This window comes from Nilaparvata lugens, chromosome 11 (assembly GCF_014356525.2).
Source record: "Nilaparvata lugens isolate BPH chromosome 11, ASM1435652v1, whole genome shotgun sequence".
Lineage (NCBI taxonomy): Eukaryota > Metazoa > Arthropoda > Insecta > Hemiptera > Delphacidae > Nilaparvata > Nilaparvata lugens.
In genome coordinates, this window is record NC_052514.1 from 1,070,198 (window position 1) to 1,085,644 (window position 15,447).

A 15,447-nucleotide genomic window follows, 5' to 3' on the forward strand; every position below is an offset into this window, starting at 1 on the left:
TGTGAGTTGCGACACAAGCAGCTATGTGAAGTATTGTGACTAAGATGTCAGATCATGTCTTGTTCCTTGACTGTCTAAGGCTAGGCACACACCAGTTAGTCAAGACAAGACTACACGTTTAGTCACAATGCTACATGTTTCTCATGAAGACATGTATAGTTGCAATGACTAATCAGTGTGAGTTGCGACACAAGCCTATGTGAAGTATTGTGACTAACGTGTCTGATCATGTCTTGTCTTGACTAACTGGTGTGTTCCTAGCCTTAGTCAAGTCAAGACAAGACACGTTTAGTCACAATACTCCACATAGTTTCTTATGAAGACATGTCTAGTTGCAATGACTAATCAGTGTGAGTTGCGACACAAGCAGCTATGTGAAGTATTGTGACTAAACGTGTCTGATCATGTCTTGTCTTGACTAACTGGTGTGTTCCTAGCCTTAGTCAAGTCAAGAAAAGACACGTTTAGTCACAATACTCCACATAGTTTCTTATGAAGACATGTCTAGTTGCAATGACTAATCAGTGTGAGTTGCGACACAAGCAGCTATTGTGACTAAACGTGTCTGATCATGTCTTGTCTTGACTAACTGGTGTGTTCCTAGCCTTAGTCAAGTCAAGACAAGACACGTTTAGTCACAATACTCCACATAGTTTCTTATGAAGACATGTCTAGTTGCAATGACTAATCAGTGTGTGTTGCTTCATAAGCAACTATGTGAAGTATTGTGACTAATTGTGACTAGTCTTGTCTTTTACTAACTGATGTGCGCCTAGCCTTATCTTCTACCTCAATAAATGGCTTACTTGTTTTGTGTTCTCTTGACGTTTTACTGGGGGACTTGTAGACCTTATGGACTTGGAATACACTAAAAGTGAAAATAAAACATGAAAATAACTATGGTAATACTCCAATACCTTCCATACCTCTACCTTATTGATCGAGCGAAATGAGGTCTAAGATTCAAGTTGACGGTTTTGGCATTTCTCTTAATGTTTATTGTGCGCATTTACGGCGAAACGCGGTAATAGATTTTCATGAATTTGACAGGTATGTTCCTTTTTAAATTGCGCGTCGACTTATATACAAGGTTTTTCGAATTTTTGCATTTCAAGGATAATATAAAAGTAAAAAGGAGCCTCCTTCACACGCAAATATTAAAGTAAGAATCAGACTATAGAATTATTCATCATAAATCAGCTGACAAGTGATTACACAGATGTGTGGAGAAGCAATCTATTGCTGTATTTTCATAAGGTCTATAGTTTCAATCAGGTAGGCCTACTTGGGATGAGAATACTGCGTGAGGTCTACTGTTCACCGACTACTAGTAACTTACCTTTTTTTCTTCATCAATTACCCACATCGTGGGTTTGATGGCGACATGCATTAAACACTAAGGTTCAGTTGCACAATAGTCTGTTAAATGTTAACGGTGATCAAATTACGGTGAAATGCTATGACAATTAATCAGAGAAGAGGAAGACGTCCTTAATTAGCACTTTAACTTAATTACCACTTAACTTAATCACGGTTAAAATTCAACAGGCTTTTGTGCACGCCAGCCAATTAGTCGTTCTAAAATGATTGTTTCTTAAAGTTGGTTCAAATTAGTCCTGAATTGACAATTATTTACTTTCAATATTGTTTCAACTTGTAATAAACTACTGCTATTAGTTTCACAGCTATGAATCTTTGTTACTTTTTGACATATTATGTTTATTTTTACAGGCAACTTCTGGTTTGATCTCTGATGCCAGCATTTGGCGTCAGAAAATTAGACCTGAATTGAGAATAATTTACTATCAATATTGTTTCAACTTGATAAACTATGCTAATAGTTTCACGGCTATGAATCTTTGTTCTTTTTTGACAAAATATATTATTTTTACAGGCAACTTCTGGTTTGATCTCTGATGCCAGGCATTTGGCGGAAAATGCTAGAAATGAAGCTTCCAGCTACAGGTGAGAACTTTTCAACAACATTTTCTATCAATTTTAATGTAGAATCTATTTTAGTCAATCTATGGCGCTAAGTGGTACCTATTAAATATTTGGGAGTGAAAGGTTTTGAGAAGATATTTGCCCTGTATATGTTAATGGTGAATCGATCAAATCAAGAGCTGCGTGATCTGTACCAGAAATGTCAAATTGCTGACGAGATAAAAGTGAGGCGTTTGAGTTGGCTGGGACACGTTGAGAGGATGATTGTCAAGAGTTGTAAAAAAGGTCTTCAGGAACAACCCAGGAGGGAGAGGCTGAGAGGACGTCCGAGAAAGCGTTGGCTGGAGGATGTGGAGGACGACATTGGGAAGCTGGGTGTCAAGGGATGGAGACGTAAGGCTGTCGATAGAGACGAATGGAGAGGCGTTTTGAAGGAGTCAAGGCTCTGAATGAGCTGTAGCGCCAAGGAGTAAGTATGGCGCTAAAGTGGCAAGAAATTCTTCCAACACAGAACAGAGGTGCGCTGGCGGGCGGAAGTTGAAATAAGAAAACAGCTAAGTAATAAGAAAACAAAGATATTGTCAAATTTTACTAAAAGTATTAAAAACTTTAAAACAGTAGCATGGTTTCACGTAGTTAACCAACGCATCATCAGCTGTACTGAGGAATGAGGATACAGAAACATTCTTAACCTAATCTTAGTAGTCCAGAGCTCCTAAATAATTGGGTGGCAATATTTATAACTAAAGTAATGAAAGTAATGAATATTATACATAGGCCTATATTAAAATATACCTTTTCGCCACACTGCACAGAAAGCAGCTGTTTTCCAGTCCCTACGTAGATCTGAAAGACCTTGTTTGCAGACGACTCTCGTCTGATGTCAGAAAAGGGTTTCTTTTCCGGTCTAGGCCAGAAAGTGGTCTCTTTTCAGCCGGTCATGGAAGTCCGTAGTTGATAAGTCATCCTCTAGATCGGGCGAGTGTCCACTTTCTTCATCAGCTGAAGTCGCCATGATTTCAATTCGAGTTTCAAATCAAACTAATTCAGCAATCGCTTCACAACCAGTTTTATTCAATTATTTATTGTTGATTAGCGCATTCCAAATTTTCAAAAATGCTTGAAGATGACGACGCCCGTGATATTCCAAGTGAAATTTTAAAAGAATCTGAAATCCTGACTGCAAATCTTCTACCACTAAAATCAAGAGATAGGTACGATAATAAGTATTCTTTATTTATTTTGTCAGCAATACCTGTAGTGTGGCGAAAAATATCGTTCGTACCACGGGCAAAAATGTTTTTCCGGCTCGAAATCGGTTTTCAAGTCCGAGGCCGTAGGCCATTTTCTGCTCTAGGTGCGAAATATACTATTTAATTATTTTCCAGGTAAATTAACTTTTTTCAATTATATAATATTGAATGGTAGAGCTAAGGGGGATGAAAATTGGGAATTAACTTTTTCGAATCAGAGAGGTGCTTTCGTGATAGATTACTGTTGTGTACCGCTAGATATTATCAAGTCTATCGATTATTTCTCTGTACTCAATGAGCACTTCTCAGATCATTTTCCAATTAGCTTTAAAATAGGTTGTATGAGAGATATTGAAAATGAGAATGATGATAAGCTGCTTCAGCTCTTACCTAGGCTTAGGTTTGATAGATTAGATGTAGTGCATTACTCTCGTAATCTTCCAGAAAGATGTGGAGATATTGAGCTACCGAACGATTGCAACAAACTGTTTGAAAAATCTTATATACATCATCGGCTAGTAACAGGCAACGTACACAATATAATACTAACTCCCAGACAAATAAACAGCAGGCTTGGTTTGATAGAGATTGCGAAAGAGCGAGACGTAGGATGTTTAGGGCCGGTTTCCGAGCTCGGGATTTAGCTAAGTCCTAGACTTTAAACAACTGGAGTCAGAAAATTCAGAAGATTCAAAAGTCAGAAGTCATTTTTAACATAAATATTGCCGAACCTCCTGAACAGATCGAGTAGACTAAGGGCCGCGGTTTCCGAGCTCGGGATTTAGCTAAGTCCTAGACTTTAAACAGCTGGAGTCAGAAAATTGGCTTTCCAAAACGGGGCGTAGTCGCAGCTTTTAGAACAGTAGTCGTAGTTTTTATTTTCTCATTTCTATAATTGGAAACGTTTTTCCTTGACAAAATTAGACATTCTCAAATAATTCAAAATAGCTGAAACTTTACACTATTTTCTCTCTATTTTATTTTGCGTTCAATTTTCTAGTTTTTCGAAATTTAATTCAAACGTGACCAAGACAATGACTGCGACTACGCCCCATTTTGGAAAGCCAATTTTCTGACTCCAGCTGTTTAAAGTCTAGGACTTAGCTAAATCCCGAGCTCGGAAAACGCGGCCCTTAGTCTACTCAATCTGTTCAGGAGGTTCGGCAATATTTATGTTGAAAATGACTTCTTAAATTCAGTTAGACAGTATAAATCTTTGTGTTAAGAGAGAAAGAAAGAGTATTACGATAAGGTCGATAATAAATTTCGAAGTATTGAATGAAAAAGACTAAGAAATTGTCAAAAGACCACTGATTTTATTGATAATTAGAAAGGCCGGTTTCGGTTATTACTCCATTGTCAATCTCTGATAAACCTTCATGTTCAGTTTATCAGAGATTGACAATGGTGTAATAACCGAAACCGGTCTTTCTAATTATCAATAAATCAGTGGTTTTTTGACAATTTCTTAGTCTTTTTCATTCAATATGAATAATTACCACAATATCAACTTCTCAACTACACAAAAAGTAAAAATTTCGAAGTGTGAATAACTCGAAAGACTTCTGGGATCTTATAAAAAATTTCAGAAGTAGCCTTCTGACTCAAATCATTCCTATAGATTTCTCCAACATCATCATCATTTCTACTAATTTTATTAAAACTGCTAAGCATGCCTGACTGCTGTATTCTCAATCACGGCGTGCTGGTTGGCTGATACAACTCAGCTGTTGATCAAATGTTATTGCTATGCATAGTAGCGTCTTGATGCTGTGGAAGGGTTTAATCGGTCCAGGGATCAACTTTTGAGACCGTGAGCTAGTCTAAATAGCCAATTGTGGTCCAATTCCTAAGCGACTACTGATTGGCCACTCGGCGACTGTAGTACAAAGCTGCGTACATACTTGGGTGCGAAAGGTTTTGAGAAAGATATTGGCCTTGTATATGTTAATGGTGAATGGCGAATACGATCGAATCAAGAGCTGCGTGATCTGTACCAGGAATGTCAAATTGTTGACGGGATAAAACTGAGGCGTTTGAGTTGGCTGGGACACGTTGAGAGGATGAGTGACTCAAGAGTTGTAAAAAAGGTCTTCAGGAACAACCCAGGAGGGAGAAGGCTGAGAGGACGTCGGAGAAAGCGTTGGCTGGAAGATGTGGAGGACGACATTAGTAAGCTGGGTGTCAGGGGATGGAGACGTAATGCTGTCGATAGAGACGAATGGAGAGGCTTTTTGAAGGAGGTCAAGGCTCTGAATGAGCTGTAGCGCCAAGGAGTAAGTAGTAAGTATGGCGCTATAGTGGCAAGAAATTCTTCCAACACAGAACAGAGGTGCGGTGGCGAGTGGAAGTTGAAATAAGAAAACTGTTGAGCATGCCTGACTACTGTATTCTCAATCATCAAATTACGGCGTGCTGGTTGGTTAATACAACTCAGCTGGTTGATCAAATGCTATTGCTATGCATAGTAGCGTCTTGATGCTGTGGTAGGGTTTAATCGGTCCAGAGATCAACTTTTGAGACCGTAAGCTAGTCTAAATAGCCAATTGTGGTCCAATTCCTAAGCGACTACTGATTGGCCACTCGGCGACTGTAGTACAAAGCTGCGTACATACTTGGGTGCCACGAATGCGTGCCTGAAAACTCTCATCAGCTGATTATATCTGTATTTGTACAGAAGCAGTAAGTTACAGATATACAGGGTCTGTATAATAAGTAACCGGACTGACCTCAGGAAAATTTTCAATGGCAAAATATGTAAAATTTTTCTTTAGAAATCTTCAAAGTAGTCCCCATTGGAGTCGATAACACGCTGATACCGGATTTTCCAATCCCTGAACACTCCTTGGAAGTCGGCAACCACTATGCTGTCTAGAGCCCTCGTCGTAGCACGTTGAACGTTTTCCAGAGTCCCGAACCGCGTCCCCTTAAGTTGTCTCTTGATCTTGGGGAACAAAAAGAAAGTGATGCCATATCCGGGCTGTAAGGAGGATGTGGCAACGTTACCCTTGACTGTTTGGCCAACTGCTTGGTGAGCAGGCAGGTGTGCGACGGAGCATTGTCGTGATGGAGGATCCACGAATCGGCAATCCCCGGACGGACTCGATGAACCCGGGCGGTTGGTCGACGGAGCACCTCTCTGTATTACTGGCCGTTTATAGTTTGGCCAGTGAACGGCCAGTACTACTTTGTGAACTTTGTGTACATTCTTTGAAAACGTTCAACGTGCTACGACGAGGGGCTCTATAGTGAGATCAACGTTATAATGACAGTATTTGATCAACTTTGGTTTTGCTATCCTTGTCTATCATTCGACAAAGCCGGTGGTACCATCCTTTTCTAGGTCGACAACGATGCCAATTATGTTTTTGACAGTGTAGAAATAATTAATTAATGCAGAGAATCGGCATCGCTATTCTCCTATCTTTATCTACTGCCATTATAACGTGGACCTCACTATAGACAGCATAGTGGTTGCCGACTTCCAGGAAGCGTTCAGGGATTGGAAAATCCGGTATCAGCGTGTTATCGACTCCAATGGGGACTACTTTGAAGATTTCTAAAGAAAAATTTTAAATATTTTGCCATTAAAAATTTCCTGAGGTCAGTCCGGTTACTTATTATACAGACCCTGGTAAAAATTTACCACAAAAAAGTTCATATCTACAGTAGCACAATGGCTCAAAAAAAAACAGGCTTTTTATACAATTGACGAATACCTAAGTCATAACGTGAGCATCTGACTGTTTTATATTATATTTATATATGTATACATATGTGTACATGTTTAATTTTATGTATATATGTGTTAGCGGTACGATATATTGTTAGTATATGCAATGCTATGTTTTATCTCCACATGATGTTTGTTTATAACATTTGTAATGTTCGATGACAAGAATAAAGATTATTGATTACTGTAATAAGCATAGCATCAGCTGATGAAATGCGCTTGTTCGTGGCTCTCAAGCTGCGCTTATTTTTTCAAGTCTGCTATTAAAAACATAAATATGAATCAATCCATCGTAGGTAAATTTGTATTTGATTGTAAATTGTGTTGTTTTCAGGAACCAGTACGGTAACTCAGTGCCCCTGAAATACCTGAACGACAGAGTCTCGATGTATATGCACGTGTACACACTGTACAGTGCTGTCAGGCCATTCGGCTGCAGTATTATTATGGGTTCCTACGAGAAAGGCCAGCCTGTCATGTATATGGTCGACCCGTCTGGAATATCTCATGTGAGTAAATAGTTGTTCGAGTATTTCATTTCTGAATAATAATTTTTGAATATATGTAGATTGAAAATTATCGCATTCAAAGTCACATGAAGTTGTTATTTGAAGATGTTATTTGACCTGGAGGATGAGTATTTATTAACCAATCTACTGCCTTACCAGAGTCTGAGGGAAGATACCCCAAGATATCATTGGTAACACAGTCTTCTCAGCCAACGACGAAAAATTCAAGTATCAAGTATATCTTGAAGAGTTGAAACTATTTGCTTTGTGACAAAGTATCAAAATAAACGAATATGGTATCTCACGTTATAATAAATTTAGTAAGAATATTCCCTAAAACTATTTTATTTAGTAAGAATATTAATTTTAAACTGTTAATACAAATAATATGATGTACAGTAAGTAAAATATTAATGTTTTATTTTTATTTCATCAACTACTCTATATTTTGAATGTGTTTCTTTTAGTTGTTCTTTTAAATGTATATCATATAACAGGTTTTATTGATTTAAATATTCCCTTCATTGGTAAACTTAATAATATACTCCTCACACACTCATATATCGTGCTTCTTGACTTGTTCATTTAAGTCCTAAATATAATTTTATCCAAAGTTGTTAAATTCAAAGGATTATTTTCTTCTTTGTCTTTTTTTTGCATTCTTCACTTTAATTGATTAATTCAGAGTTGAGTAGAGTAAATTTTTCGTAGACTATACCTGCTTCAACTATTGTACTTGGTTTAGCTCAATAAAGACACTCCTAACTATTTTTAGAGTTTTAAAGTTTCAATCCTAGGTTAAAAATATTTATAGTTATTCTAAATATTTATAGTTATTACACTCCTAACTATTTTTAGAGTTTTTAAGTTTCAATCCTAGGTTAAAAATAGTTTTAATTATTCTAAATACTTATAGTTATTACACTCCTAACTATTTTTAGAGTTTTTAAGTTTCAATCCTAGGTTAAAAATATTTATAGTTATTTTATTCCAGTTAACACTAGTTCATATTATTATAAATCAACTGTCATTCACAAGTACTTATTCTTTAATGTTGAAAACACATACGTAGAATGTTTGTGAAAACACAAATCATAGAATGATTAGGAATGGAAAAAAAACATGATCCGACCCTACTATTCAATTCCCGAATGTTGATTGAAAATTAGACATTGAGTGTTATTTATTAGAGCTAGTAAGATAATTTTTTGTATAATAAAAAATGGTTATATTGTTTTTAGGGTTATTACGGGTGTGCGGTTGGAAAGGCCAAGCAGGCCGCGAAAACAGAAATTGAGAAGCTTAAACTCTCTGAACTGACATGCAAGGAGTTGGTGAAGGAAGCAGCTAGGATGTGAGTATACTTCTTGATCGCATGAATGAAAATTGGAATCGAAAATTCCGAATTCTCAAGTTTTCACTTATAATGTCATTTCAAATTGAGTGAGTGTTTTGACGCGTCATTTTTAAGTGAGTGAGTGAAATATAATATAACGTTTAATAGAAAAACCTTCTCGAGAAGAAGTTAAGGTACCCCAATTTCTAAATTTCTATACGTTTCAAGGTCCCCTGAGTCCAAAAAACTGGTTTTTGGGTATTGGTCTGTATGTGTGTGTGTGTGTGTGTGTGTGGTGTGTGTGTGTGTGTGTGTGTGTGTGTGTATGAGTGTATGTGCGTCTGTGTACACGATATCTCATCTCCCAATTAACGGAATGACTTGAAATTTGGAACTTAAGGTCCTTTCACTATAAGGATCCGACACGAACAATTTCGATCAAATGCAATTCAAGATGGCGGCTAAAATGGCGAAAATGTTGTCAAAAACAGGGGTTTTCGTGATTTTCTCGGAAACGGCTCCAACGATTTTGATCAAATTCATACCTTAAATAGTCATCGATAATCACTGCCACAAGTCCCATATCTGTAAAAATTTCAGGATCTCCGCCCCATCAATGCAGATAGATTCCCAATTATCAGGCTTCAGATACAATTGAAACAAAAAAAATCAAGTGGAGTAGATTGAGCATGAAAATCTCTACAATTAATGTTCAGTAACATTTTCACCTAAAATTGAAAATAAGCTTTAAATCGAGAAAATGTGATTATTCAATTGCAAATTATTGTTGATTCTATTAAATCATTCACTATGAAGAGATAGCAGACCTCATGTGTGTCTCCAGCGTTATTGCCCTGTCACCAGCTGGCTCAAATATTTGAATAGTAGACTTGAGATGCGCGGGAACACTAGCGTCGGTGATCAATTTTCATAACGGCAAGGAAAGTTGTGTGAGTGCGCCACACCAGATTTTTTAGTTTTTACTTGAATGATGAGTCTGTGTCTATAACCAATTACATGTATAATGCTAATATTCAACTGAATAATGCTGATTTGGTTGGTGTTTGTTGCAGAATCTACATGGTGCATGACGAGCTGAAGGACAAGTCGTTTGAGCTTGAACTGAGCTGGGTGGGCAAACACACCAATGGCCGCCACGAGTTTGTGCCCAAGGCGGTGTTGGCCGAGGCCGAGGAAGCTGCCAAGGCCGCCATGGAAGAGCATTCCGACTCTGATGGCGAAGATATGTAACCTAATTACTGCTACTAACTTTTTATAATTAAATATTAATAAATATGTTTCTAATTCAGATTGTTGTTCGAGTTTTATTTTGAGTGGTCTCTCAAAGACACCAAAACCTGTATCCACTATTTATTTATTTATTTATTTCATTTACACATGCACAAAATTAAAACAATAATAATTGGTAGAAAAACAACAGAATTAATCCAAAACTATTTCTCCCCCGAATTTAGATAGTTGATGAGCAGATCTGAATAAGGTTGTGGTACCACTTCTTATAACCTAATATTTAACAAAAATATTAATATAGTGAGGTCCATGTTATAATGGCAGTGGAGAAAGATAGGAGAATAACGTTGCCGAACCTCTGTCTTGTCAATGCCTTCTATAGACGGTAGCTGATACAGGTTTATTGATGTACTATCAACTGTTCATTCTCGTTTAAAATAATCAATTATATTTTATTAAACAAGAAATCATATTGTTCAATAATATCATAATACATTTTCATTATTGAGATGAAATATTTTGTTAATCAATGATTAATTTCTACATTATTAAAGAGATCTGGCAACAGAGCAAGCAGAGCTAGAGATAGCGCTATCTGCTTTGTTGAATGATAGACAAGGATAGCAATACCATTTTCTAATCAAACAATGCCATTATAACGTGGACCTCACTATAAGAACATGGCACACAGAGGCATTAGTAGCGTCATAAGAAAATATAGCATAAGAAGATATCCTATGGTTTGAAGAATTTATTCAAAGTTTGGAAGTTTTGTATCAAATTATGGTTTTGTGTATCAAGTTGAGATGATACTGTATCAATTTAAGATGATGATACCATAGAGAAACAATAGCGTAAGTAGATATCCCATGGTATAGGGAATTTATGTCGCAACTTTTACTGTTATCTCAAGCCGATTACTGTCGATTATTGTCAATTTTCACTGTTTTCTTGGAGTGATAGTGTATAAACGGGACAATTTGAGAGACTACCAGCGTCACACAGCTGCATAGGAAAGAACTATGTGAACAACTGTCGGCTTGGGATAACAGTAAAAGTTGCGACATAAACGCCCTATACCATGGGCTATCTATCTACTTATGCTATCGTTTCTCTATGATGATACTGTATCAATTCAAGATGATGATACTGTATCATTTGTTGTGATACTGTATCATTTATAGTGATACCTTATAGAAAATAATAAAATTGCCTTCCAGGTCAGAGATTTAAAATGAATAGTGATGCTATTTCATGGTTTCTTAACATAACTGATTTGATCTGCTTATGAATATTGGATATTGCGTATATTGAATGAAATTTTATGGATGATGAATGGATTCATTATTACACCAGATAGAGGCCTAGTTGCACGTATGTCTATTGAATTAAATTTAACTGATAGAGGCCCAGTTGCATGTATGTCTACTGATTAATGACGTCCTCCGCTTCATTAGTTCTCGTTACATTAGTTTTGTTGGATGATGTATTTTAATCATGGTTAAATTTGACGGACGTACGTGCAACCGGGAGTGGTCTTGAATGAAGCGGCGATGAATTTAAACAGAGCAAGCATGCTTTGTGCTGAGGTTTAGACTGTATAACTTTAGTTTTTTTATAGGAGCGCTAAAAACTGCACTGTTGACGTATTTCTTTCAATATAATCAAAATGACCTACGCTTTCTTTTCAGCTCTTTCTCTCTCACACAATATCAGCTCACAGGCTTTCTGGCTTCTGTGAAATCTGGAAGTTCTATTATTACTCATGGAGAGAAGATAACATAGGAAGATATCCCATGGTATAGGTCGTTCATGTACCAAATTTCAAATCAATTTTCTGCTAACTCAAGCCAATTATTATTGTCGACTACTGTCCATTAAAGGTGATGGTTTCTTGAACCATTCCGAGCTGCTCTATATTAACACACTTTTTCTATTTATCTAAACACGACATGCAGTCAAATATTAAGTAAATAATTAGAAACTTTCCACTGTTGAAAATGATCGCTAGACGGTCGAAAGTACTTCCTTCAGTCAGTAAGTAAAAGTTTCTAATTATTTACTTAATATTTGACTGCATGTCGTGTTTAAAAACATAGAAAAAAGTGTACTGTCCATTATTACTGTTTTGGCCGGGTGAGAGTGTAAGAACGGCACAGTATGAGAGACTACCATCTTCACATAGCTTACGAAAAAAATCTGGTGTGGCGCACTCACACAACTTTCCTTGCCGTTATGAGTATTGATCACCTGACGCTAGTGTCCCGCGCATCTCAAGTCTACTATTCAAAGATTTGAGCCAGCAGTGACAGAGCAATAACGCTGAAGACATACGAGGTGTGCTATCTCTTCATAGTGAATCATTTGATAGAATCAACAGTTGCCAACAGTTTGCAATTGGATAATCACATTTTTTCGAATTTTGAGCTTATTTTTAATTTTTGGTGAAAATGTTACTGAACATTAATTGTAGAGATTTTCATGCTCAATCTACTCCACTTGTTTTTTTTCGTTTCAATTGTATCTGAAGCCTGATAATTGGGAATCTATCTGCATTGATGGGGCGGAGCTCCTGAAATTTTTACAGATATGGGACTTGTGGCAGTTGATAGAGCTTATCGATGACTATTTCAGGTATAATTTTAATCAAAATCATTGGAGCCATTTTCGATAAAATCGCGAAAAACCCCTGTTTTTGACAACATTTTCGCCATTTTAGCCGCCATCTTGAATCGCATTTGATCGAAATTGTTCGTGTCGGATCTTTATATTGTAAGGAACTTAAGTTCCAAATTTCAAGTCATTCCGTTAATTGGGAGATGAGATACACAGCTAGACGCTCATACATACACACACACACACACACACACACATACAGACCAATACCCAAAAACCAGTTTTTTTGGACTCAGGGGACCTTGAAACGTATAGAAATTTGGAAATTAGGGTACCTTATTTTTTTCGGAAAGCAATACCGTACTTTCCTTACCTATGGTAATAGGGCAAGGAAAGTAATAACTACTAGGACTATCAGCTTGAGGGTAACAGTGAAATTTAGAACATAAACGCTCTATACCATGGGATGATAATTTCTTATGCTATCTTTTTCACAGGAAAACAACACTGTTAGGTAATAAATCAAACGATTCCTTCCAAAATAATACACATTTATTTACAATCAAAACTAAAATGAGCAAATAATCAATTTAAATAAAGTACAAAGCCTTCATTACTTAAATGAACGGGATTATGATCTTAAAACTAGACAATAATTAAGTTCGGTATCATTATTTTAAATAATTTACAATTATCATTTCTTCTACATAGAATTCTTGGTCAATATAAAATCATGATTGTTCGAAGCACAGTTAAATCCTTGCTTCCTCAACTAATTCATAAGAGGCAAATGGTTAAACACAGATCACGCTATAATATAAACTAGACACTTTCATTAATAATTAATATATTATATTATTTTATTAATATTTAATATATTTTAAATATATATTAAAACTAGACACTTAATATTCAGGTATGAATTAATATTCAATTAATTATAATCAATAGTAGTAAATATTTAGAAAATTGATTATATTTAATAGTTGGCTAGTAAGGTTATAGCAGGACCTCCTATATACTATTAAGGAACCAAACTGGGTTTGGTTATAGGAAAGCATATGATTTAGTATAGCAGCAAGCTATATTTCAATGCATGCCCCTCCTCACAGAAACTCCATTATAATCTCGTAGCATAGAATAAAAAATCTAGATTTATCATACAATCAATTTATTATAATAATCTAGATTGTTCATTCTATGCTTGTAGGTATGAAGATATTGAAAAATGTTCATTATTTGACAAAATTTGGCCTTCTATGGATATAGATTATGAAAAATTAGGTAAAATAACTAATTTTCGAGTATTAGATATTGCTGCCTTGTTTATGTGGCCTCTGTATTTTCTACTACATACGATAGCAAATTATAAGGCGATTTGGGAGATTATTTTCATACCCTTCAAATGGGAAAAAAACTCAGCATGGGATTAGTTTGATAAGATTGATGATCTTATTGATTTGTCGGGTTAGAATGCTTGCCAATTATTTTCTTATAAAACTTTACAAAATGTGTTTTGTAAACCATTTTACACATTTTCCTTCAAATTAGCTACACATAAAACTCTCAGTAATGAAAAATCTTCATAAACAAAATAATTTCATGCAGTCAGAGAGGTAGGCCTATTTGAACAATGACGACTGACAGGTTTTCCATTGATTACCTAGGTGATAAATTGAAGAATAGGTCGTTAAATACAAAATAAAAAAAATGCAATATTGTCATGGATGTATTTACACTTGAGAATTATAAAGCAATCTTATCACTACTATATGATGTAGGCTACTATGGTAATTAGGCTACAATAATCATACTGTATACAATAATAATTATAGCCATTGTAAATTTATTTTGGTGTTTAGCCATAATAATATAAATAAGCAATGAAGCATTACACAAAATCATTGAAGCTTCGGTCAAAAGTTGAATATCTACGGTATTACCTGTCACATAATTTATTAAGGTGGAATAAAAAGATGTTGTCAATTCCACAAAGTTTTTTTGAGTCCAAACTAGTTTCGATGCACTTGGACTCAATAAAAACTTTGTGGAATTGACAACATCTTTTTATTTCACCTTAATATGGAGAAATTCCACAACATCTCTGTGCAAAGTGTTAATTACATAATTTATTATTTGGGAAGCGTAATTGAATATGATATCAGGATATAAAATATAAGATTTATCCTAATTTGATCATCAGTACCTTGGAGTTCAATAAATTAAAATCGTAAATAAAAAAGAAATTGGAAGTCACAAATTTTGTACTTTTAATATAAAAATGTACAGAAGTTCTGTAGAATGTGGGCGATGGCTCCTTTGGTTTTGAAGCTTTGTACTGATCTCTTATTGATGAAAAAAAAAACTACAAAAACTTTTGTAGTATTAAAAGTGTACAGATCATGTTGAAAATGAGTTCTTAAAGTTCACGATAAATTAATTTAGTTCCGGTTGCACAAAAGCCGGTTAAATTTTAACCGTGATTAATTCCACGAGAACCTATTAGAGAATCCGTCTTATCACAAAGTCCTTCTCTGATTGGTTCTCGAAAAAATTAATCACGGTTAAAATTTAACCGGCTTTTGTGCAACCGGGCCTTAGAGCTACAAGCTACACAATCTTAGTGCCGGTTGCAGAACAGCCGGTTAAATTTTAACCATGATTAGCCGTCTTTTCAAAAAGGCCTTCTCTGATTGGTTCTCGTGAAATTAATCACGGTTAAAATTTAACCGGCTTTTGTGCAACCGGGCCTTAGAGCTACAAGCTACACAATCTTAGTGCCGGTTGCAGAACAGCCGGTTAAAT

At 35.8% G+C, this 15,447-nt stretch overlaps 1 protein-coding gene across 2 annotated transcripts in view; it reads left to right on the forward strand.

Annotated features, from left to right (window-relative positions):
• The window catches only part of LOC111056174 (proteasome subunit alpha type-3), a 16,281-nt gene extending 6,197 nt beyond the window's left edge, over positions 1-10,084 (forward strand). The window contains exons 3-6 of one of the 2 annotated variants that reach the window (XM_039437384.1): positions 1,895-1,965; positions 7,265-7,439; positions 8,681-8,793; positions 9,849-10,084. In XM_039437384.1, coding sequence (XP_039293318.1) covers positions 1,895-1,965; positions 7,265-7,439; positions 8,681-8,793; positions 9,849-10,026 — 537 coding nt within the window. In that variant the 3' untranslated portion in view covers positions 10,027-10,084. The remainder of the gene's footprint in view (positions 1-1,894; positions 1,966-7,264; positions 7,440-8,680; positions 8,794-9,848) is intronic. The other variant, XM_039437382.1, reaches the window with a different exon arrangement.
• The last annotated feature ends 5,363 nt before the right edge of the window (positions 10,085-15,447 follow it).